Below are 25,917 nucleotides of genomic sequence, written 5' to 3'. Positions count from 1 at the left end.
AGCTCTCGAAGTTCTTAGAGATTACCTTAGACCTATTAACAAGCTTGTAAGTCAGCTTCAAAGGTTAAAAAACAAAGGAAATGATGTGAGGTAAATAAGTAGGCTCGAAAGAAAACAATTTCAAGAGTGTGGCTGAAAAACAGTTTTTAAGATCAAATGAAGTCAAGATTGGAAAATTAAACACTATTGTAAGCTAGCTTTTCTATTTTTTTTATTGAAATAGCTCAAAATCCGAACTCCCACTTTTGTATTTTCAACTTTTGTATTTTGTACAGAATTTTTTTTATATCCAAATTTTTTTATACTTCTATTCAATTCGGGAGTATAAAAAATGATAAAACGTACTTAATTTTACTAGCTCTGATACGAAATGATACTAAATCACTTACGAGGCGTAATTGAGTTGTTGAATGTTCGATCGATAAATTAAGTAGTGTTCATTTTGGTTTATCAAAGGGCTAAATTTTAAAGAAGATAGTTTTAAAAGAAGCGGATAAAGTAAAGATATAATGATGAAATGATGGTTTAAATGAACTTAAAACGAGAATGAACCCGTAATAGCAATTAAGGACCCAATTCTTATAAGTCTTAAGGTGGATGATGGATAGCTGGATAGGACCATGACCCACTATCTAGCAAGATAGGAGCCAAACAGTATAAGGTTGAACACCACACTTGGCGAGTGATAAGTTCAAGAAAGAAACAAGTTTGACGCCACTAGCTAAACTAGATAAGTCAAATTGAATCTCGAAGAATAATGAGAGTGAACAACTCATAAAGTCTATTATATTTCATAAAAATATCAAAATCAACTAACTAACAAAATGTTTACAAAGGAACTATTTATAGGCTGATGGCTATCCAACCGAATAGACATAAATTAAATGCAAAGGAATTTAGCTAAGTTAACTTAATAACCAGCTGAAACAATCCAGTGAACTCAATCAATTGAGGTACCGAACAACCTTCGTTCATAGCTTTAATGAATGAGCTTAATAAAGCTTTGTTCGGTGAATGAAGTTTATGGCAGGTAGTGCATCGAATGAGGAGTTAACTGGTGAGTGTATTGTAGGACAGTTGAATGGCCTTTGAGTGTGAACACTCGGTTATGAAGAGACTTGAAGTGTGAATAGCAAGCCACGAATGGTCTCTTGAAATGTTAGCTGATCAGCTCACAACTGTTGGTTGAAATTCATGAATAATTCAGCTGAATGAATGTACCAACCAACTCTCAAAATACATGCACAATCGGGTGCATGTTCTTATTTAAAGTGGCTTTGTTGAATCTAGAAGATACATGTATGTCCAGCTGCATATGCATGAAATCCATTCACATGTTCAGTTACCTGCCAAGACAAATGAAACTCTTAGTTAAAGCATCAACAAGACAAATTAAACACACAAATAAAGATGTAATAGACTAGGACATATTTAAGAGGTCTGACTTGCTAACATGTATTAAATCTGTCCGAAAATGAACATGTTTAATAGGTTGGAACTAAACATGCATTGATGCCGTTCTAGTTAGGACATGCTTAATAAAAGATGCTAGGACAATATGAATGTTGTACAATCTAAGACTAAGTTAATAAACAAAACAATCAGACAAATAATGGAGGTTGTACGAAACTAAACAAAATTAATTTAATGAGCATAATTAAAAACATCTAAGCCTAGCTACCTGAGTTAGCTAGCTAATTCGATTTCAGCCCTTAACAAATTGTAGATGTTCCTTGAGGAATCCTCCAACACTTGGCAGCCCCTTTATAGTTTCCTCCCAAACTCGATCCACTAAAGTCGATATTGACTCTTTAAAATGTTTAGCTCAAGCTCGAGTGATTGGTCCGATAGGGAGCTCGATGGAATCTTGATTGGAGTCAGCTGAGTCCTTGGGCGGGTTCGTATCATCACCACCACCGATGGACACATTTCTTTAGTGTGTCCATACTTACTGCATGAAAAGAAGATAGTAGGTAATGATTCAAACTCTACTTTTTGGATTTCTCCTTTCACTAAAGGTTGTGAGACAAGTGGCCTTTTAAGGTTGATGTATATAGCCATCCTAGCAAAACGTCCTCTGACCTTCTTGTCAGTTTGGAAATTTAGTTTTGTTACTTTTCCGATCATGTTGCCGATTGCCTCTAGAATCGCTCTCTTGTACATGTATCCTGGAAGCCCCGATAGTCTAATCCAAGTCATTACCACCAAAGGGTAAGGTTGCATCGGGTTAAAGTCCTTGGTCCAAGTTTGGACGGTCAGATATTGATTGTAAATAATCCACGATCCCTGAGATAGAACTCTGTCATAATCATCAGTACTCTGAAACTTAACCAGAAAGTACGCATTCTCTATATCCATAAGACTAAATGGTTTTGATGGTCTCCAAAGATTGCTAATTCTATTATGAAGGGCTACATCACTAATGCTTCGACCTAGCAATTTTAACACTACCGTCTTCTCCATTTCTTTGAAGAGGATCTTCTTAATACGACATGATAAATTGATTGTCGTGATCCCGTTAACAATGGATTTAACCATGTCGCCTTCGAGTAACACAAACTCTTCATCCATTCCAACTTTAACGATGCTTTCCCTGATACTTGAACCACTTAATCCTTAACCTAGAAGCTTATCCTTCCAAGTTAAAGTCGGCGTTGGCTCGAGATCAAAAACCATATCAACATCCTCTTTACCGTTCCCTTCCTTAAACCTAACTTTCTTAGTGATACGATCCTCGAATGATCTGGGTTCATCACCACCATCGCAACTTACAGACATTTTAGAGCACTTTTTTATTTTAAAAAATCTAATGGTGTAGTGTCTTTTAAAAATATTTGTACTATTTTCAACATATAATATAATTGTACTTTATGTAATCATTGTTTAAAATAATAATTAATAAGTACTATTAAAATATATTAGGTATTTTAATAATTCAAATATAGTACTAATAAAAATTCTAATTATCAAGGCATTTGTACAAACAATAAAAAATTGATATATTATAACATAAACTCTTTACTATTTTTTTATTTTTAATATTCAATAAATTAACTATAATAATTATTAAATATTGTATAATTAATATGTATCAAAAGAATATCAAGTAAAAAATAAAAAAAAAATTATATATTTAAAAAAAATTATTACGTTAACTTTTGACTATTTTACTAAAAAAGGCTCATTTCCTATATTATTTACGGAAATGGGCCACTTTAAACTTTATTTACCAGAATGGGCCAAAAACCCAAAAACGCGTCCACGTAGGCGGGCGTTTTAAGGGGAAATTTCAGAAAAGTGCTCCCCTAGGGACGTGCTTTAGCCTGTGTTTTTTCTAAGGTGGGTTATTTGCATGTTTAGGGCTTAAGGTTTAGATGTTTAGGGTTTTAGGGTTTTAAAGTTATAGTTTTTGTTAAAATAAATTAGGGTTTTATTTGTTTAAACTTTAGGGTTTTAGAGAAAATAAATTAGGGTTTATGGATTTTTAAAAAATTAAATTAGGGTTTAAAGATTTTTAAAAATAAATTTTATTTAGGGTTTTAAGATTTTTGTAATAGTTTTAGGGATGAGTTCTAAAAATTATTTTGACGAGATGGATTTTTTGTCTAGTCAACAAAAGTCTTGAAAAAGCTCCTAGTTAAACATTATTTTCTCTGATAGTTTCTAAAAAATAATTTTGAGAAGATGATTCTAAAAAAATAGGGTATAAAACGCTTCAAGTAGGATGCAGTGTCAGCAAAAGTATTGAAAAAAGCTCTCACCTAGACGCTCTTTTTCTACAGTAATTTCTAAAAAAATAATTTTGAGAATATGAATTTAAAAAAAATAGGGTAAAAAACGCTTCAAGCAGGATGCACTTTCAGCAAAAGTATTGAAAAAAGCTCCCGCCTAGATGCTCTTTTTCTACAGTAGTTTTTGAAAAATAATTTTGGGATTATGGTTTTGAAAAAATAGAGTAAAAATGCTTCAAGCAGGATGCCTTGCCCGACAAAAATCTTGAAAAATGCTTCCACCGGATACTCTTTTTCTCTGATGAGTTTCGAAAAATAGGATAAAAAACGCTTCAAGAATGATGCACTGTCAACAAAAGTACTAAAAATAAAGTTATAGTTTAGGGCTTAAGGTTTAGATATTTAGGGTTTTAGGGTTTTAAAGTTATAGTTTTTGTTAAAATAAATTAGGGTTTTATTTGTTTAAACTTTAGGGTTTTAGAGAAAATAAATTAGGGTTTATGGATTTAAAAAATTAAATTAGGGTTTAAAGAACTTTAAAATAAATTTTATTTAGGGTTTTAAGGTTTTGTAATAATTTTAGGGATGAGTTCTAAAAAGTTATTTTGACGAGATGGATTTTTTTGTCTAGTCAACAAAAGTACTGAAAAGAGCTCCTAGCTAAACATTATTTTTCTACAGTAGTTTCTAAAAAAATAATTTTGAGAAGATGGTTCTCAAAAAATTGGGTATAAAACGCTTCAAGTAGGATGCAGTGTCAGCACAAGTATTGAAAAAAGCTCTCACCTAGACGCTCTTTTTCTACAGTAGTTTCTAAAAAAGTAATTTTGAGAATATGAATTTAAAAAAAATAGGGTAAAAAACGCTTCAAGCAGGATGCACTTTCAGCAAAAGTATTGAAAAAAGCTCCGCCTAGATGCTCTTTTTCTACAGTAGTTTCTGAAAAATAATTTTGAGAAGATGGTTTTGAAAAAATAGTGTAAAAAATGCTTCAAGCAGGATGCTTTGTCGAAAAAAAATCTTGAAAAATGCTTCCACTGGATACTATTTTTCTCTGATGAGTTTCGAAAAATAGGATAAAAACGCTTCAAGAAGGATGCTTGTCAACAAAAGTACTAAAAATAAAGTTATAGTTTAGGGCTTAAAGTTTAGATATTTAGGGTTTTAGGGTTTTAAAGTTATAGTTTTGTTAAAATAAATTAGGGTTTTATTTGTTTAAACTTTAGGGTTTTAGAGAAAATAAATTAGGGTTTATGGATTTTAAAAAATTAAATTAGGGTTTAAAGATTTTAAAAATAAATTTTTATTTAGGGTTTTAAGGTTTTTGTAATAGTTTTAGGGATGAGTTCTAAAAAAATTATTTTGACGAGATGGATTTTTTTTGTCTAGTCAACAAAAGTACTGAAAAGAGCTCCTAGCTAAACATTATTTTTCTACAATAGTTTCTAAAAAAATAATTTTGAGAAGATGATTCTGAAAGAATAGGGTATAAAACGCTTCAAGTAGGATGCAGTGTCAGCAAAAGTATTGAAAAAAGCTCTCACCTAGACGCTCTTTTTCTCTGATAGTTTCTAAAAAATAATTTTGAGAATATGATTTTATAAAAATAGGGTAAAAAGCGCTACAAGCGGGATGCACTTTCAGCAAAAGTATTGAAAAAGCTCCCACCTAGACGCTCTTTTTCACAGTAGTTCGAAAAATAATTTTGAAAAGATGGTTTTGAAAAATAGTGTAAAAATGCTTCAAGCGGGATGCCTTTGTCAAGAAAAAAAATCTTGAAAAATGCTTCCACGGATACTCTTTTCTCTGATAGTTTACGAAAAATAGGATAAAAACGCTTCAAGAAGGATGCCTTTGTCAACAAAAGTACTAAAAATAAAGTTATAGTTTAAGGCTTAAGGTTTAGATATTTAGGGTTTTAGGGTTTTAAAGTTATAGTTTTGTTAAAATAAATTAGGGTTTTATTTGTTTAAACTTTAGGGTTTTAGAGAAAATAAATTAGGGTTTATGGGTTTTAAAAAATTAAATTAGGGTTTAAAGATTTTTAAAATAAATTTTTATTTAGGGTTTTAAGGTTTTTGTAATAGTTTTAGGGATGAGTTCTAAAAAATTATTTTGACGAGATGGATTTTTTGTCTAGTCAACAAAAATCTTGAAAAGACCTCCTAGCTAAACATTATTTTTCTACAGTAGTTTCTAAAAAAATAATTTTGAGAAGATGGTTCTGAAAAAATAGGGTATAAAACGCTTCAAGTAGGATGCAGTGTCAGCAAAAGTATTGAAAAAAGCTCTCACCTAGACGCTCTTTTTCTACAGTAGGTTCTAAAAAAATAATTTTGAGAATATGAATTTAAAAAAAATAGGGTAAAAAGCGCTTCAAGCAGGATGCACTTTCAGCAAAAGTATTGAAAAAAGCTCCCGCCTAGATGCTCTTTTTCTACAGTAGTTTTTGAAAAATAATTTTGGGATTATGGTTTTGAAAAAATAGAGTAAAAATGCTTCAAGCAGGATGCACTGCCAGCAAAAGTACTAAAAAATGCTTCCACCTGGATACTCTTTTTCTACAGTAGTTTCTGAAAAATAGGATAAAAAACGCTTCAAGAATGATGCACTGTCAACAAAAGTACTAAAAATAAAGTTATAGTTTAGGGCTTAAGGTTTAGATATTTAGGGTTTTAGGGTTTTAAAGTTATAGTTTTTGTTAAAATAAATTAGGGTTTTATTTGTTTAAACTTTAGGGTTTTAGAGAAAATAAATTAGGGTTTATGGATTTAAAAAAAATTAAATTAGGGTTTAAAGATTTTTAAAAATAAATTTTTATTTAGGGTTTTAAGGTTTTTGTAATAGTTTTAGGGATGAGTTCTAAAAAAGTTATTTTGACGAGATGGATTTTTTTTGTCTAGTCAACAAAAGTACTGAAAAGAGCTCCTAGCTAAACATTATTTTTATACAGTAGTTTCTAAAAAAATAATTTTGAGAAGATGGTTCTAAAAAAATAGGGTATAAAACGCTTCAAGTAGGATGCAGTGTCAGCACAAGTATTGAAAAAAGCTCTCACCTAGACGCTCTTTTTCTACAGTAGTTTCTAAAAAAGTAATTTTGAGAATATGAATTTAAAAAAAATAGCGTAAAAAACGCTTCAAGCAGGATGCACTTTCAAGCAAAAGTATTGAAAAAGCTCCGCCTAGATGCTCTTTTCTCTGATGAGATTCGAAAAATAATTTTGAGAAGATGGTTTTGAAAAAATAGTGTAAAAAATGCTTCAAGCAGGATGCCTTTGTCGACAAAAAAATCTTGAAAAATGCTTCCACTGGATACTATTTTTCTCTGATAGTTTCTGAAAAAATAGGATAAAAAACGCTTCAAGAAGGATGCACTGTCAACAAAAGTACTAAAAATAAAGTTATAGTTTAGGGCTTAAGGTTTAGATATTTAGGGTTTTAGGGTTTTAAAGTTATAGTTTTGTTAAAATAAATTAGGGTTTTATTTGTTTAAACTTTAGGGTTTTAGAGAAAATAAATTAGGGTTTATGGATTTTAAAAAATTAAATTAGGGTTTAAAGAACTTTAAAAATAAATTTTTATTTAGGGTTTTAAGGTTTTGTAATAATTTTAGGGATGAGTTCTAAAAATTATTTTGTGAGATGGATTTTTTGTCTAGTCAACAAAAGTACTGAAAAGAGCTCCTAGCTAAACATTATTTTTCTACAGTAGTTTCTAAAAAAATAATTTTGAGAAGATGGTTCTGAAAAAATAGGGTATAAAACGCTTCAAGTAGGATGCAGTGTCAGCAAAAGTATTGAAAAAAGCTCTCACCTAGACGCTCTTTTTCTACAGTAGTTTCTAAAAAAATAATTTTGAGAATATGATTTTAAAAAAATAGGGTAAAAAGCGCTACAAGCAGGATGCACTTTCAGCAAAAGTATTGAAAAAAGCTCCCACCTAGACGCTCTTTTTCTACAGTAGTTTCTGAAAAATAATTTTGAAAAGATGGTTTTGAAAAAATAGTGTAAAAAATGCTTCAAGCAGGATGCACTGTCAGCAAAAGTACTGAAAAATGCTTCCACCTGGATACTCTTTTTCTACAGTAGTTTCTGAAAAAATAGGATAAAAAACGCTTCAAGAAGGATGCACTGTCAACAAAAGTACTAAAAATAAAGTTATAGTTTAGGGCTTAAGGTTTAGATATTTAGGGTTTTAGGGTTTTAAAGTTATAGTTTTTGTTAAAATAAATTAGGGTTTTATTTGTTTAAACTTTAGGGTTTTAGAGAAAATAAATTAGGGTTTATGGATTTTAAAAAAATTAAATTAGGGTTTAAAGATTTTTAAAAATAAATTTTTATTTAGGGTTTTAAGGTTTTTGTAATAGTTTTAGGGATGAGTTCTAAAAAAATTATTTTGACGAGATGGATTTTTTTTGTCTAGTCAACAAAAGTACTGAAAAGAGCTCCTAGCTAAACATTATTTTTCTACAGTAGTTTCTAAAAAAATAATTTTGAGAAGATGGTTCTGAAAAAATAGGGTATAAAACGCTTCAAGTAGGATGCAGTGTCAGCAAAAGTATTGAAAAAAGCTCTCACCTAGAGGCTCTTTTTCTACAGTAGTTTCTAAAAAAATAATTTTGAGAATATGATTTTTAAAAAATAGGGTAAAAAGCGCTACAAGCGGGATGCACTTTCAGCAAAAGTATTGAAAAAGCTCCCACCTAGGCGCTCTTTTTTCTGATGAGTTCTGAAAAATAATTTTGAGAAGATGGTTTTGAAAAAATAGTGTAAAAAATGCTTCAAGCAGGATGCACTGTCAGCAAAAGTACTGAAAAATGCTTCCACCTGGATACTCTTTTTCTACAGTAGTTTCTGAAAAAATAGGATAAAAACGCTTCAAGAAGGATGCGCTGTCAACAAAAGTACTAAAAAAAGCTCCCATTTGGACGTTATTTTTCTACAATAGTTTTTGAAAAAATAATTTTGAGAAGATGATTTTGAAAAACAGGGTAAAAAATGCTTCAAGCAGGATGCATTGTCAGAAAAAGTACTGAAAAAGTGTCCCACCTAAATGCTCTTTTTCTACAGTACATCCTGCTTGACCTTAGGTAATAAGTGAACCAAATTTCATTCTCATGTTGCATAAGTTACAGCAAGAGAAATTAGAGAAGTTCAGAAGAATATAAATTGAAGAAGTTGAAAATGTATAAATTGGTTTATCATTTTAATATTTATACGGATCGTTATATTTTTGAATAATATTTTTTGTTTTTAATTTCTTTTGACAGATCATTTGGTTGAAAATGAGTGAACGTGTTAGTGTTGTTATTTACTACGACGGTGAGGTCCATGACACCGGGAATTGCGCTGTTTTTTTATTGGAGAACACAGCACAAATGGTTTTTAACCAGAACATAGATTTGACAGAATTTCGTAAAAGAATTAGGTGCAAAATCTTCGGAACGACACCAATGAGAGTTTCGTATATTAAGTATCAATTTTGTGGTTCGGTTGATCCCGTGACATATGACTCATTTGATATCAAAGGTGGTTGTAGCTTGGAGGCGATGGTGCAGACTCATCTCACTAGTGGATCACCTTATCTTAAGTTATATGTACAATTTTCATCGTCAAACACTTACAACTTCAGCATCTACTGCTATTCGAAAGGAATACATAACCCTGCCCAACACTCCATTAGTGGGAGGTAGAACACGGAGGCGTTCGTGTTTGGTGGCAGTATGGAATACACGAGCCTTGCACGACACTCTGTTAGTGGATGGGATATGTACCTCGGTAGGTCGATGTTCAATTATGGAAATACATATTAGGGAATGACATCAACTTCTAGTGGTTTACAATTCACGTCTGATTGGGGACGTTATGAAACATCTATGAGAAGGAATGATGTATTCCCTGTGATATCCACCGGGGAGGGGATCTCGTACGTTGCAGATAATGATGGGTCGGATGATGAGTCTGATGTGGATCCACCTCGAGAGCTCGACCCCGATGGTATAGAAGTTGCATTATTTTTTAAACCGAAGCCTGTTCTAACCGAACCTAAAGATGGTGAAGGGGGTTTCGATAAAGAAGAAGAAGATTCACGATTCATGACGTAGTCGCATCTAGCCCACATGCATAATGTTGATCTATCAGCATGTGTCAGTCGAAACCAGTGCCACATGGGGGTGGTCAATGGTTATGCGCTGGATTTCTTCTTAGTTCAGCTTCTGGCGGGGGTTGTAGGTGTTGGGAGGATGACCTACCTTGATAAAACAAAGACTGCAAAGGTGTTTGCATCACCCATGGCGGAGGTGTTTGAATCTCGTAAGTCAATGGGAATTGAAAATGAGATGAGCTCCCCAACGGTGCCTCGTGCGATCGCTCTTGCGACGATAGCCTATATATCGTTAGTTGAGTCGAAGTCATCGAGAAAGGAGATGCACCAGGCTATGCATTTTAACCTGGCAGAAGACTGGGAAAAGGAAACATATAAGGGTTAAGATACATATAAAGGCTAGGATACACACCCGGCATTATCTGAAGGGGCCGTGGTGTGGGCATCGTTGCTTGAGGAGTGGGCGTTGGGCCTGGTGATTGTGTGGGCGCTGTTGATGGGCCTACCCCGTCAGCCTTTCTCCTTGGATTTATAGGGCCCCATCGTTCCCTTTCGACATGAATTTACCAACGCATATGCTCTTCGGAGAGCAAATATGGCTTGTCATGGACTTAAACCATGACGTGTAATTTGGATCGCACGCTAACTTTGAAATGATGATCGGTTTGCGAGTAGATATATGATTATATCAGTTTTCCTACATTTCGATATAATCCAAGAAGAAGACTGGCCAATGTGTATTCAGTCACCGTATGTTGATTTTGTGCTTTTCATCGAGCACCTCAGGTGCCACGGGAATCGGTTGTCAGAATCCAAATTGTCGTAACACTCTATCAGTCTGGTGCATCTCGACAGTAGCGTAGTTGATCAATGGGACCCTAACATGCCAAATGTTCAAATTCTGTAAGAATTCATCTAAAGTTGCTACCCGAATTGTCGGATCCTTGTATGGTGTCCGTTGAAACTATATAAACGTGATAAAAATATTAGTTATATACATAATACTAAATACTAAATACGAAACGACTATATTATGTATATATATTTCATTTATATATCTACTTACATCCGCTTTCGACCGTTGGTCTAATAGAAGCCGTATATCTTTAAGAGCGGTAGGTATTCCAACATAACTCGCCGAATGGTTCCACCTAATTAAATAAAATTTTAGTATAAAATTATATTTTAAATATATGTCATAATTGTAAAATCTAATATAAATTTTACCTCGTAAAAATAGAAAGCAAAACCAAACATATGATTGTAGTAGTGATAGGCAACCTCTAATTTTGGCTTTACTTGGTTGCATCGCCCAACACATCTCCCAATATAATGTCAACAACACGGCAGACCCCCAACTGAGTTCGCCAGTTACTCTAAAATCGATGAGTTTCAGTAGCCACCTCAAATGTAAGAGGTTTCGTGACAAGTCCGACATTAGATAACCTCCAATGATCTCAAGAATGTATGCCCGAGCATATCGTCTTTTTTCTACTTCAGTCGAATCATCCCCCGGCTCTAGGAATGTGTCTTGTAACTAGCCTATCTCGATCCGACCTCCGTAAATATTATCCGAAATCACACCCAAAAGATCGTAGCATATGGGTCCCCAATCAGCAGATTAGGCAAACCCAGTGAGTACAGACCCATCCACCGACAACCTCAATTGTAACTGCACGTCCTCCAAAGTGATGGTACACTCCCCGCATGAAAGATGAAATGTGTGCGTCTTGGGTCTAATGAGTTTCAGGTCCAACTTGCACCCTGGCCTATATTGGCCACGTGCCAAAAACTCGCTTCCCTAAAGTAATTTTCTATCAACGGTGATGGAGGACCAGACATATTACGAATATAACATTGTAACACTCGATCTACCGATTGTTATAAAAAAATTATAAAATAAATATGAATTAAAATTACATAAATGAAAAAAAATTAAATAACATTCAAAAATTGAAATTAACCCTTACCATTTTCATTTGCTTGACGGAGATATGTTTATGATCGAGATAAATTAATTCTCCGGTCATTGCTAACACGATCAAATATCTTAGAAATTATAAAAAAATAATATTGATTTGGAAAAAAAATTAAAGGAAATTGTGATTTAAAGAGAGCTTTGAGAAATTTAGAGAGATGTTTGAGAGCTTTTTTGAGAAATTTAGAGAGAAATTTGGAAATTAAAGGAAATTGTGTGAAAAAAATAGGTCGGGATTTTATAATATTTTTTTATGATCGTTGGGCCCCCAACAGTCAAATTTTTAAATGACCATTGGGGCCAAAAACACGGGCTAAAGCATGTCCCTAGGGGAGCGCTTTTCTGAAATTTCCCCTTAAAACGCGCCTACGTGGACACATTTTTGGTTTTTTAGCCTATTCCGTTAAATAAAGTTTAAAGTGGCCCATTTCCATAAATAAAGTAGGAAATGGGCCTTTTTTTAGTAAAATAGTCTTAACTTTTACTTCAATTATAATTATTTTAACTAAAATTTTTAAGTAATAAATATAAATGTAAATGTATATTATGTAATTATCACAACTTCTATTTAATTATAATTATTGCTAAATATATTATTATAAATTTTATTTTACATCAACTTTTTAATTAATAATTTTAAATTAAATTTTATAATTATTTTTAAATGTCAATTTAATAATATGATAGAAAATAAAAGTATTCTCAATAGTTTAAATTTTTTTCAAACTCATATATATATATATATATATTATAGATTAATTCAGATTTAAATTTTAGTGTTAATCAGTTTTTCTATTCCATTATTTTAGGTTTCTTTTCCTCATTTTATAAGAAGAATGAAATATGATTGTTTAGAATTGAATTTAAGATTAATGTTAACTGGAATTGTGAATATAAATTGTTTTGTTGTCTTTATTTATAATTCAATCCATTCTATTATAGATGAAGAATTTCTTTCAGACCAATCATAAAATTTCATGTGTCAAGCCAAAACTACTGTTGGTCAAGGTCACAAATATGATGGTAAAATGATGACATCACATATTATCTCATAATTATTATTTAATTAATTTTAATTAATAAAATTTATATTATCACTAATTAAAAATATAATAATTAAGTGATAATGTTAAATTATCATTTTATCTCTAATTAATTAATAAGAGATAAATAATAAAAGAGTTAAAATTGTTGCAGAACAATCAAATGTAGCAATTAAATTCTACTAGAAGTACTCTCTTGAACATATTCAAGTAATTGGCACTATAAAAAGGGCTCACCCCAAGCTATTCTATAGAAATAAGTTCAAAAAGCTCAGAAAACCTTTGCAGAAATCTCTGAAAAAACCGAAGAACTTAAAGAATTTCTAACAAACATTATACTTGTTTTGAAGAAAGGCCACCTTTTGATCTAGTTTAACCAAGGAGAGGAAGACAAAATAAATTCTTGAAGAAAGGCAACTTGGAGGTCCAAATCTATTTCAAGAGCAAGTCAACATAACACTTGAAGCAATCTATAACCATCCAAGTTCAAGTTAGACGACTCTTGGATCGAAACTTGAACTGAAGAGATAAATCAAAAGAGAATTTCTTTGTATTCAATAAATTTCTAGAGATTATAACTTTCTTTTACAGAGATATTAATAAAGTTTGATTTCAATTTTTCAAATCAACCTTCTACTCAAAATTTATGTGTACTTCCACTCTTTTAAGTTTAAATCATTTAGCTTTACATTACTTTTGGGTCCTTTTATCGATTTAATTTTGATTTGAGTGTTTGGAAAGGTTATTTTGAACCTATAACTTTTGAATTCAATTTTTTATTACAAAATTGAAATTTAAAGACTTGAATTACAAAATGGTACTTAAATTATACTATTTTTCTCATGTTGATAACTAAACTTTTTGTTGTTGTTGTAATAAGTGAAACTTAAATAATACAATGTTATTCAAAGTGGTACCAAAACTATACCACTTTTCCTAGGTCAGATACTTTAAACTTATTTATTTATTATAAATGATACCTAAACTACACTCTATCGCTCAAATTATCTCGAACCGTTACAAAATATCTTAACCAATCATTTCATGAGATATGACATGTTAAAATTAAAAGAATTAAATATAATTAAATTAAATTACACAAAAAATAAATTTAATTAAATAAAACTTTTGAATTTGTTTACACTCCATTCCACCATTTTTTTTTACTTTTCTTTGCAATCATTTCAATAATTTTTTCTACTCAACTTCTACCAGGTTGGATTTCATGCTTTATCTGGGTTTATATATTTATTTATTATAGAGGTTAATTTAACATTAACTATTCTATGTAAAATATATAGAAATAACGAAAAAATTGTTTTAAGAAAAATAATACATAGGTTTTGAATTAGAGTGTCAAAATAAAAAGAAGCTAGTCGTAACCTGAGTTTTGTTGTTGAAAAGTAGGTAGAGATGAATATATTTATAAAGTCTTTGTGAAAGGGGTTAATAAATTTGATTAACGATGGGGTAATTTTGATAATGATGTATAATTTAAGTAGTTGGCAAAAAGAATTAGATACCTACTTAGTAAAAGGGCATAGCAAACTAATTTAGAAAAAAGAAAATAATTTAAGCAAGCAAAATTGAAAGATGTGAAATGAAATTTGGTGAACAGGTGTCCTTCAAGGACCTAAAGCACAACCACATGAATAATTATTATTAAGGCCGATGAGTGTAAACAGAAATTTTAAATATATTACTTTTAATAATTGTAATTTAGTTATAACTTTAAAACAAAATTTGATCAAATTATCATTTTAATTTATTTAGACAAGTTTTTATGTACGCTTTTAAAACTACACTCCTGTGCCATAAAGATTAAAATAATTTTTAGGGGGGAAAAAGGGTCAATGTCAAATCCAGGTGGAAAAGTAGGGGCCTAGGAGAAGGGGGTTTTAAAAAGCAATGTCGGCTGACAGACCGACTCTGAAGCAACATTGAATTCCACGCCACTGAGCCATAAAAGAATAAGTGGCCCAATTTACGTCTTTTTTCTTTTCGATTCCCTTCCTGCACTTCACTTCACACTCACGTATGTATGTATGTATATCTATGAATCCATGAACACCTCGCTAAAGGGAAAACAGTGACCCCCCCAAAAAAAAAAGAAGAAAAAAGGGCAGTATAGAATAGATACAGGATCCAGTTCTTTTCACATGATATTACACTATTCTATGGTTAAAATTTATATATGCTGTCATGTCCTAAAGTTTTAAACCTAATCAACATATTCACATGCGTATAATATATTAGAATTTGAAGCAATACCAGATAAAAATATCTGCACATGAGAGAGAATAATGAACTCACTCATGGAAGCAATACCAGATTTAGTGTGATTTCAGGTAAAGGCCTCGCCCACTTCCATCTTGTCAGCTATAATACCAATCACTGACTTTACCTGTACGTCAAATTTCAGAAGAAGATGAACATAAAATGGAGAAAGAAAAAGATATAGGGCAAATTCTATAATCTAAGTCGGCATCTTACTATAATGTTGGATTCTCCTCTTAACCCTTTAATCTCATATACAGCTTTACTAATAACCCTTTAATCTTAAATGGGTTAGAAAAAAAAATGGAACATATCTGACACGTCAATCCGGAAGATTCTAGCAGTTATTAGAAGTCTTTCGCTAGTACAAAAGTTGCATTCTATCAACCCCATGTCTAAAAAGGCCCTTTAACAAACTCTGATAAGCATATAATAGAGCCGGCAATATTTACAATAACCCAATGGCAATGTAATTTTATTTCGGAATTTGATATTACAATTAACTTATCTTAATGTAAAGAAAATATTAGTCAATAAGAAACTATATATGCACCTGATGTTATTCATGATGTATTGCTGAAGGGAAACCAAGAAATCATAAGGAAGACTGACCTAATATATCACTCCATCAGTATATCCATCAACATCGTGGGTCGCACTCAATCTTATATATTAGGACTGCTCAACAGAAGTGTTCTATATCTCATGCAAGTGGGTTTAAATAGCAATCACAATGGTCCACTAGTCAGTGACTAATTAAGAAGCGACAGTGCTGTACGAAGCACTCATGGTGGGAGATCGGATTAGTACCTTTCAATAACTAGCTCAGTCCACATACAAAAAGCAGACGGTACCAAAAAGGAAGCACACAAACATAGAATAAGTGAACCAAAATAGAAGAAATTCAGGCAAAGTGCGTCAAGGAGTCAAAGTATGTAATACATACCAAAATGATCTCTTCCTCATCTGTTACGGATTCCTGGAGGAACAATATCCCCAAGTAGCCCTTCATTTGTGGTTTGTGGCAGTGTACGAGATTCTACTATTTCTATCGGTACTTGCTGTGAACGTATTATGCTTGCAGGAATTTCCCCGTGTGGGTAATAAAATTGTGAGACTGAAGGAGTGAATCGGCCAGCAAAGGCAGCTTCATGGCTGATGAGTCCACCACGGGGGAATCCGACACTGTGATGACAGTGCTGACCTTCATATGTAGTAATGACAATGGTGGGATCTTCAGAGGAGCGTTCTACCCTCTTCTTAACTGTACATTTGCTGTTTGTGCAACGGTAGTAGCTCCTACAAATCAGATTTTGCACACAACATTCTAAAAATTTGCGTTTCCATTAATGATTTTATGCATGAATTAATCATATTTCATCACCCTCTAACATAAGGAGTCCTCTTAGGGCACTTGCTCCTTTTACATGAAAATTTCAATTCATGACTTCTTTGTTTTCTTTAACCCTGAAACAAAATATCAATTACATATTCATGAATTGAAGGAATCTCCTTTTGTATATAACGATAGTGGTTCAATGATAAATATTTAACTTTGTTAAAGAAGTACTATCAGTAACTCTAGTTTATATTAATCATTTCTTTATTTCGGGAATCATTTATGAATGAATTGATGGAATCTTCCCCTATAAAAAAGATGATAGAAGGAAATTCATAAATAATCTCCTGGAAAGGAAGTTGATTATAATATTGACAACTGAATGCTGTTTATGATATTTCACTTTAAAAGTTAAAATTATTTTACTGAAAACTTCAAAAAGTGGGAAACATGTCAGTTTTTCTCTGATTTACCTAGGAAATGGACTATTTTTAACAGCTTTTTGTCCATATTTCCGCCACCGGTAGCCATCTTCAAGATGTTCAACTTCACTCTTGGTCATAAATGCAAAACGTGGCTGTCGAATTCGCTTTTGCCCCTTCTTCCTGGCCTTACTCCTACACAAAAAGATTCCACCCACAATTTATCAAATTGAAAAACGAAAAGATAACATATTCCTAAGATTTGTTTCTTTGAGAAAAATGAAAAAGGAGAGCAGGGAAGCTATTAATTAATAAACAGGCAACTAGTGAAGTAGATACATGAATGCAGCCATTAATGATGGGAATAAAAATCAATCAAAGTAATAAAAACAACTTTCTTTAAACAAGAAATGCGTTAATATGGAAGAAACTAATCCATGGTTTCATGAGATGAATGTCTCTGACCAATGTCCATTTTGTAGGACTGCATTTCCAAATTCCTAAAACAATGGGGAAAAACCCATCACATATATAGCACTAAAATCCCATATAAAGTGAGAATGCATAGCTTTAAGTGAGGGGATGAATTCAGAACAAAAGGCGGACTTCATAGGGGAAAAATAAATGGAAAAGAAGTGCTAATTGGGAGTATCTAAAGGGTTCATATGTCACCAAAAGAGGGCTTTTCGGAGCTATATTCTCGCTTATTGCCTTTGTATTAACGTGAAAATAAAGAGCCGAAAGAATTTTTTTATTTTTTTTAAAAAAAGGGGATTTCTGAAAGCACGCCGTTCCGGCTGCAATAGCGGTGGTGTTCAAGGAGGCCACTTCGCTTATTATAGCCAAAAAGTTCCTTTTATTTTTCGCCCTTTATTCCCTTAATTGCACCTATTATGTCGCTAAATTTACGAAACAACCCTAAACCTCCCCCAACTTGCATGAAGCAAAGGTTGCTTCTGTTTGACAGTTTCCGAGTGTACGGACTCCCAAGATTGCACCCGTCTCTTTTCTCTCATGACTTTTTGATACGGTGGCTTTTATTACATCTCTTATGTTGCCCAAAGAAATTGTGCTTAATTACGATTCAGTCCCCCACAATAGCATAAAAAAGAAAAGGATAAAAAAGAAACATTTCCTTCCAATTTTCATGTCATTTTTTCCCTATTTTCGTCGGTGGGATGGATGTTTGTTCACTACTACTCACGGTATCTCAGGCGGTTTCCCGCCGGATCCCGTATGTTTCTCCGACGGATCCTCTCCGGAGCTCGAAGACACCGATGGAATCAATGTCGACACGTCAGCCGACCCGCCAGCAGGACTCGACGCTGTCCCTGAACCTGAACCTGAACCACAAGCAGCAGCAGCAGCAGCAACACAGCTATGCGAACCGCTAAAGCTTCCCGCCAAATAAGGCCTGGTGTCGGCCCGTTCGAGTTCATCGAACCGGTCAATCTGTTCAGCATGATCAGGTTGCAGATTCCAGTTGAACTCACTCAGTATATTGCTCTCCCTATCGAAGAAGTAGTTGACGCTGTCGGAGACTGAGTCAGGTCCTCCAGCGAGTGCCCAGCTCGAATCGGATGTAAATTCACTCGCTGGATCCACACCCTCTTTATCTTCCATCCTCTTAAACGAAAGGAAAAACTAATTAAAAAATTAAGGCAGACAAAACAGAATCTAAAACAGAACGCGGAGAGGGAAGAATTAAAAAGGAAAAGAAAAAAGGAATGGAAGGAGACAGAGAGAGAGCCAACTAGGGTTTTGGGTTGGAATGTATAAGTTTTAGTGTTGGGAAGGGACGCCTAGCTTTTCGAAGTTTATTTTTAAAAGAGAGTTAAAAAGAGGAGGTGCAAAGAACGAGCGAGTAAGAGAGAGAGTAGGGGAATAGTCGGATACAGAGAAAAGATAATAACGGCGTCAACTGAAAATAGTTAAGGATGGCAAGTGGGACCCACGCGCATGGACTGAAAATAGTGATAGGCACAGAAAATTTCCGACATAACTCTAACGCGAGCAAAGCACCGTGTCCTCCAAACAACCATTTAGTTTACATGGATAATGTTATTAATGTCGGTGAAATTAAATGCAATGGTAATATTAAATTATTAATTATTGTAAGGATGAAATTAGTTATTATAGTATTTATAGTAAAACATTTAGATTAAGAATATTAAAGTTAGTATGGAAGAGAGGTTACTTGAGAATATTCGTTTCTTTGGAGAGGTTTTTAAGGTTTGGTTAATGATTTGTGATAATATAGTTTGGTCTATGGGGATGGAAATAGTATTCGGTGTTGGAAAGATTAATGGATTCCAAGTGTGGGGGCATTGAATAATATTATCCCTTCATGCTAATCTTGTTTTAGACTTATTGCTTAGTGGAATGGTAATAGAGGGAGGCATGTGAAATCTGGATTTGTTTCGTGTTTGGGTTCCACAAGAAGTTGTTAAAAGGATTGTGAGCATCCCCCCCTCCTCATCCAGATGTGGGTACAAACTAAATTGTGAAAATGGTAAAAGTTAATTGTTATAGAATTTTAATTAATTTAGGGACCAATTAAGCAATTGGACCCATTTTTTATATAGCATGGTGGATGATGATGTATTCATCCATCATTTTAGTTTAGTTATAATCATTAGTAAGTTAATTAGGAATTAGTTAATTTAATTAGGATTTATTAATTTTAAACTTACTATAAAAGAAAAATAAAAAGAAAATGAAATCATTTCCCCCCTCATCTTCTTCAAACCGATTCTAAGAAGAAAATATAGGGTTTGGACATTCAATTTTTGGGTCCTTTGATTTCTAAGGTAATTCTAGTCATTTTCTTGTGATTTTTATATTTTTGAGGTTCAAAGAGCTTGATTTAGCTACCCCATGTACCAATTTGTAAAACTGTTAAAATTTTCAAAAGTTATCATTAATGAATGCTTAATGAAATTGGTGTTAAATTGCTAGATTTTAAGCTTAGAAAAGAAAAAGGACTAATTTATAAAGTTTAATTATCAATTTTTAAACATAGGGACTAAAGTGCATAAATTTCAAAATTGATGTAAATATGATTAATAGGAGGCTGTAGAAGGATGAAATTGAGTTTGGTTTCAAAATTGAAGGCTCAAATTTGAAAGTTATGGTAATTTCGATTTTAGGGACTAAATTGAATAAAATGCAAAACTTTAGGGAACTTCTAAAATGGAATCAAACTGTCATATGCATATAGTAGGATGTCATAAGGTATTTGGAATTGATAAATTGAAATGAATTATCATATAGATCGAGAATTGAATTAATCAGAGAATAATCGAGGAAAGGGCAAAATTATGGATTAGTCTTCGACGTTTGTTGTCATTGTTTTTGCCCAATAAGTTCATATGGAACTTACTACGTTATTTATGTTGTGTTTGAAATATATAGTATAATGTCTATTAGTTTAGGTTAATTGTCATTCTGACGATTTTGGTTTCAAAAGGACTATATCGTAAAGTATGAGAAATATAGTATTACAAGTGAATATGATGTATGGAATGGATGTGGAATGTTTATATACTTGAATGATATGTATATGTGACATTACATGGATTGGAATGAATTGAATATCCTAATAGATCCCGTGTGAACTTAGTAAATTATTAGAATACGAATGAAATGCCATTAGAGTCTTAAAAAGAAAAATGAGTGTTCGATTAGGAATTAATATGATGGCTTGAGATCCATCATATGTTGCAGATTCTATAAAGCTCGTGTGAGCAGCATCAAACTAAGCTCATGTGAGCAATTATGGTTTGAAGCTCGTTTAAGTAGCCCGAATATGTCAAATCGTGTGAGCAAATCAGTCTCGTGTATCCAAGTTCAATTTACTAGGGTTCCTCGGGAATAACAAAAACGAAAACGATAATTTAAATTGGAAATGAAATGGTTGAAATGTGTGAACACGTTTTGAGTTGTTATTTTACAAATTGAGTATAGTTTGAATGGTTGTATATACTTATGATTTGAGTACCATAGTTTTGTTATGCAAATAAACTAACCTATCGGTTTTATTATTGATTTGAACATGAAAGTATAAGGTGCCAAAGGATGTCATGTATTATACCATTAAATTTCAATAGCTTAAATTGTTGTAAATGTCAAGGTAAGTTAGGAAAATTCAATTTGAACTTACTAAGCATTCACAATTCTTATATCATTATTTCTTCTTTCTTGTAGTGTCAATTTGCGAAACATGCCAATCGAATCATCTCGAAGCTCACACTATCTAGTCATCGACTCAGTAGACTTTTGATCATTTTAGACTCAGTTATGTTACATGTAAATAGTTCATATAAGTGTTAGCTTGAACTATTAGTTGGTTTAAAAATTGGAAAATGTTGAATTATGGATGTTAATGTTCAAACGAGAATATGCATATTTGGTAACTTCTGTGTTTTAGTGTATGTGTCACACCTTCGTTTTACGAGTTAGTTTGGTTCGGGAGACCATGCTGGCGAAGATCGCCTAAGTTGCGAGACTTAGACAGTATAAGGTTGGTAACTTCATGGTGAAGTACTTCGTAGAACTACGCCAATACTGCAGAGTTCCACTCTACGGGATGGCGAGTTCTTGGTTGTGGAAAGAACCTTATTAGGTGGACTTTCCTGTTAATAAGTTCACCGTCTGTGTTATTATGTCATTGCTAATGTAAGGATAATAGTTAACGGGACACAATTTAATCATCTAACGTCCTAGTGGAGGTAACGTGTCATTAATTGAGACACTTGAAGAGCCTCGTAGGATGTGATTAATTAGTGGAAGCATGTGAGAATGAGTAATGGTTAGAGTAAATCCTAAATGGGATTTGGTTGTGAGTTATCTATAAATAGGATAGCTTGATAGTGGTGAGAATATTTATGTTTCATCTTATTTGCTAGACTTTGTTATCATCGAAAAAAACTATTTTTAGTTAGAAATCCCGCAATACATGTTACATAAATTTGGTTGGATTCCTCATAGTATTGTTAACTAAATTCGTGTGTTGTAGTGAAGAAAGAAATAAGGAAGATATTGATAAATTCAAGAAATGCTGAAGGGGAAGAAATAGAAAAGCAAAGCCCCTCCACTAGTGAGTAGCCTGCGCCTTCTGCGAGCCGATGAATTTTGGGAACAGATGATAAGGAAGCCTTGACGAAAATAATGGGCAATGTTATGGGGCAATGGTTTGATCGGTACATGGGAGCTGCCCCAACCTCATCTCATAAATGTCGTGATAAATCAGTGAGATAAGAGTAGACGGTAAGGGCAACAGAGGTTACACCACTAACAAACCTTGCATCTCTAGTCCCAACTGTAGTAGTGTCTAGAGGAGACCCGGTGGAGGTCATCCATAATCGTTGTGCCAAAAAATTTTTGAGGCAGTAAAGAAGATGATCTAGTTGTAGTAGAAAATTAGTTTTCTCGAGTCCGTTGGGTAGTTGAGGAGTTGCAGTGCTCCCCAACCGAGAGTCTGAGATGCACCATCTCCTTGCTTGAAGATTAGGTGTATTAGTGGTGGACCACAATATCTAGCATGGTCTCGAGAGAGCAAATGCATTAAGACTTTTTCCTAAAAAAATTCAGAGAAAAGTTCATCAACAAACTCTTCATTGAACAGATGAAGAAAGACTTTTTGGAGCTCAAGAAAGGAAGGATGACAGTATTTGAATATGAGGAGTTTATCGAGTTAAGTAAGTAGGCTAAGGACTTGGTTCCAAACAATGAGGGTTTGTGTATTAGGTTCGAAGGAGGTTGAAATGAAAAGCTTAGGGTATTATTATCTACCTTTGAGATTAAATATTTTGATGCCTTATCTGTAAAGGCTCAGAGAATGGAGACAACCATTCATGAGAGAAATAAGGTCAGGGGAAGAGAAAGGAGCAAACGCGGTTTCTAACGGTGGATTCAAAAGACCCAAGGATGTAAAAGTATATTTTGCTACCCTAGCAAGGTAGTCTCAGACAATGGGTTTGTACTAAGAGTGGAGTGGTATTTATGAATTTCTAGTGATGCCTTTTGGCTTAACTAATGCGCCAACAATATTCATGGAATTAATAAACATGGTATTACAAACCTACCTCAATCGTTGTGTGGTTTTCTTTATTGATGACATTTTGATATACTCAAAGAGTGAGGCAGAGCTTGAAGAACACTTGTGGATAATTTTAAATGTACTCTAAGAAAATAAATTGTACGCCTAATTCAGCAAGTGTGAGTTCTGGCTAAAGGAAGTACACTTCTTGGGTCATGTCTCCTCCATAGCGGGTATCAAGGAAGATCCTGAGAAGAACTGGGTTGTACTCGAATGGAATTCACCAAAGAGCGTTACAGAGGTACGCAATTTCCTTAGTCTAATGGGGTATTATAAAAGGTTTGTGAAAGGGTTCTCCATGATTGCAATGCCATTGATGCAATTGTTGAGGAAATATGAGAATTTTTACTGGTATGAGGAATGTCAACACAATTTTGATTAGCTAAAAAAGGCATTGACTGAAGCCCCAGTGTTGAGTCAACCAGTATTGGGAGTAGAATATGTCATGTTCACGGATGCATATTTGAATAAGTTAGTGTACGTGCTTATGCAAAAGGAGAAGGTGATCGTTTATGCCTCACGCCAGTTCAAACCTCATAAGAAGAATTACCCAACCCATGATTTGGAATTGGCCACAGTGGTGTTGACGTTAAAGACTTGGAGACACTATCTCTACGAGAAAAAGAGTCATATATTTTCAGACCATAAGAGCTTGAAGTATTTGCTCACTAAAAAGGAATTAAGCCTACGTTAGCGAAGATGGATCGAGCTGTTAAAGGATTATGACTTAGCCATTGAGTACTATCCGGACAAGGCAAACGTGGTGGTTGATGCATTAAGCAGGAAAACCCTATCAACTCTGGCTTCCTTGAGAGCAAGAATGTGTTTGGCTGATGATGGGTCAATTTTCACTGAATTAAAGGTGCGACCAGTTTTCCCTTCCCAGATATTGGAATCTCAACTCAAAGATGCGTGATGTAATGAGATAAAGGAACACATGAAGTCTGATGATGCTAGAAATTTCAGCTTAAGAAATGAAGGGGAGCTACGCTTCATAAGAAGATTGTATGTTCCCAACAAGGAGGATCTGATGTAGGAGATTATAAAGGAAGCTTACCAAGGACCCTACTCACTTCACTTAAGAAGTGTAAAGATGTATCGTGATTTGAGGAACTTATTCTGGTCACTAGGGATGAAAAAGGAGATATCAAAGTTTGTAATGAAATGCTTAACTTGCTAGAGGGTCAAGGCTGAACATCAGGTTCCTTCGGGTAAGTTGTGCTCGTTGGAGATCTAAGAATGGAAATAGGATAGGATTACAATGTATTTTCTTTCGGGGTTGCTTCTCGGTGCATCTAAGAAGAATTTTGTTTGAAAAACTGTGGATAAGTTATCAAAGTTAGCTCACTTTGTGGCAATGCGTACGAACTACTCACCAGAGAAGTTGGTGAAGCTCTAGATTTCAGAAATAGTTTGCATGCATGGTATACCTTCTTCAATTGTATCAAAACGAGATCCCAGATTCACATTAAGGTTTGGAAACAGTTGTAGACGTATCTGAGAACTAAGCTTCGGTTCAACATCGCCTTCCATCCACAGAGTGATGGGAAATCAGAGAGGGTGATCCAAGTGCTAGAAGATATGCTTAGAAGTTACGTGATTAAGTTTGGGATGAACTGGGAGAAGTACCTTCCTCTGGCGGAGTTTGCATATAGCAACAGTTAGCACGCCAATTTGGGCATGTCACCTTTTGAGGCGCTATATGGGAGGAATTGTACATCACTGATTTGCTAGACAAAGCTTAGTGAGAAGAAGCTAGTTCGGCTAGACCTAGTCCCCGAAATAGAAGAGAAAGTAATGGTCATCAGAGACTACTTAAACATTGCCCAAGACCACCAAAAAACATATGTAGACAAAAGAAAGAAAGATGTATATTATGAGGTTGGATACAAAGTGTTTCTTAAGGTTTCACCCTAGAAGAGATTACTCGTTTTGGATTAAAAGGGAAACTTAGCTCAAGATTTATCGGACCTTATGAAATTTTAAAGCACATAGGGCCAGTTGCATACCGATTAACTCTTCTGCCAGAATTGTCTAAGATCCACAATGTGTTCCATGTGTCGATGTTGCGAAGATATCACTTTGGTCCAAACCATGTGGTTCAATTGGAGACTTGAGAGGTAGAATGAAATTTGTCTTATGAGGAAAAGTTTGTCTGTATCTTGGACCAAGAAATCAATACGCTTAGAGATATAGAAATTCCCTTGGTTAAAGTGTTGTGGCGGAACCAAAAATTTGAATAGGCTACGTGGGAGAGGGAAAGTACAATGAGAGAGCAATATTCGCATCTCTTCGAAGGTACAAAATTTTAAGGATGAATTTTTTATAAGGGTGGGGGAGTTGGCACACCCACATTTGGCGAGTTGGTTCGGTTTAGGAGACGAAACTGGCAAAGACTGCCTAAGTTGCGAGACTTAGACCGGATAAGGATAAGTTACCATGGCAAAATACTTAGTAAAACTTCGCCAATACTGAGGAGTTCTAGTTCGTAGGATGATGAGTTCTTGATTGTAGTGAGAACCTTATTAGGCAGACTTTCTCACTAATAAGTTCGCCACCCATTTTTTTTTGTGTCGCTGCTAATGTAAGTGTAGTAGTTAATAGGACACATTTTAGTCATCCAACGTCCTAGTGGAGGTAACGTGTTAGTAATTAAGACACTTGGAGAGCCTTGTAGGATGTGATTAATTAGTGGAAGCAAGTGAGAACGAGTAATGATTAGAGTAAATCCTAAGTGGGATTTGGTTGTGAGTTATCTATAAATAGGATAGCTTGATAATGGAGAGAAGATTTTTGTTTCATCTTTTCTACTAGACTTTGTTATCATCGAAAAAAATCAGGAGAGTTCTTTGTCGTTAACAAAGGTGTTGTCTGTTAAGCTTAGGAGAGCTTCTGTGCTAGTTGTCTATTAGTAAACTCTTAA

The 25,917-nt window shown here is 33.8% G+C and overlaps 1 protein-coding gene across 3 annotated transcripts; it reads right to left on the bottom strand.

The window, feature by feature from the left end:
• Nucleotides 1–847: 847 nt before the first annotated feature.
• Nucleotides 848–18,757, bottom strand: LOC105794228 (probable WRKY transcription factor 57). 3 transcript variants are annotated; one of them, XR_008194442.1, is made up of 5 exons: nucleotides 18,099–18,757; nucleotides 16,946–17,089; nucleotides 16,080–16,432; nucleotides 15,185–15,260; nucleotides 848–1,346 (listed from the first exon to the last, which is right to left on the bottom strand). XR_008194442.1 is itself a non-coding variant. In XM_012623289.2 (4 exons), exons 1-3 carry the CDS (start codon nucleotides 18,515–18,517, stop codon nucleotides 16,096–16,098), a joined length of 900 nt encoding a protein of 299 aa, XP_012478743.1. In that variant the 5' UTR covers nucleotides 18,518–18,757; the 3' UTR covers nucleotides 14,055–15,260; nucleotides 16,080–16,095. The 3 variants fall into 3 exon arrangements, 1 of the variants encoding a protein (XP_012478743.1); XR_008194443.1 differs by lacking the exon at nucleotides 848–1,346 and having other exon boundaries at nucleotides 14,052–15,260; nucleotides 15,746–16,432; XM_012623289.2 differs by lacking the exon at nucleotides 848–1,346 and having other exon boundaries at nucleotides 14,055–15,260.
• Between the last annotated feature and the right edge of the window lie 7,160 nt (nucleotides 18,758–25,917).

The sequence above is a fragment of the Gossypium raimondii genome, chromosome 3, assembly GCF_025698545.1.
Source record: "Gossypium raimondii isolate GPD5lz chromosome 3, ASM2569854v1, whole genome shotgun sequence".
Lineage (NCBI taxonomy): Eukaryota > Viridiplantae > Streptophyta > Magnoliopsida > Malvales > Malvaceae > Gossypium > Gossypium raimondii.
Note: the sequence above shows the minus strand (reverse complement) of the source record. Positions and strands in the feature narration are given on the sequence as shown.

Bases quoted from the DNA above. Each gene is read 5' to 3' on its own strand.
- LOC105794228 (XM_012623289.2), bottom strand. From the start codon at position 18,517: ATGGAAGATAAAGAGGGTGTGGATCCAGCGAGTGAATTTACATCCGAT. The intron at 17,090-18,098 runs GTGAGTAGTAGT...CTTTTTGTGTAG, and splicing joins GGGAAACCGCCTGAGATACC to GAGTAAGGCCAGGAAGAAGG. The intron at 16,433-16,945 runs GTAAATCAGAGA...TCTGATTTGTAG, and splicing joins AAAAATAGTCCATTTCCTAG to GAGCTACTACCGTTGCACAA.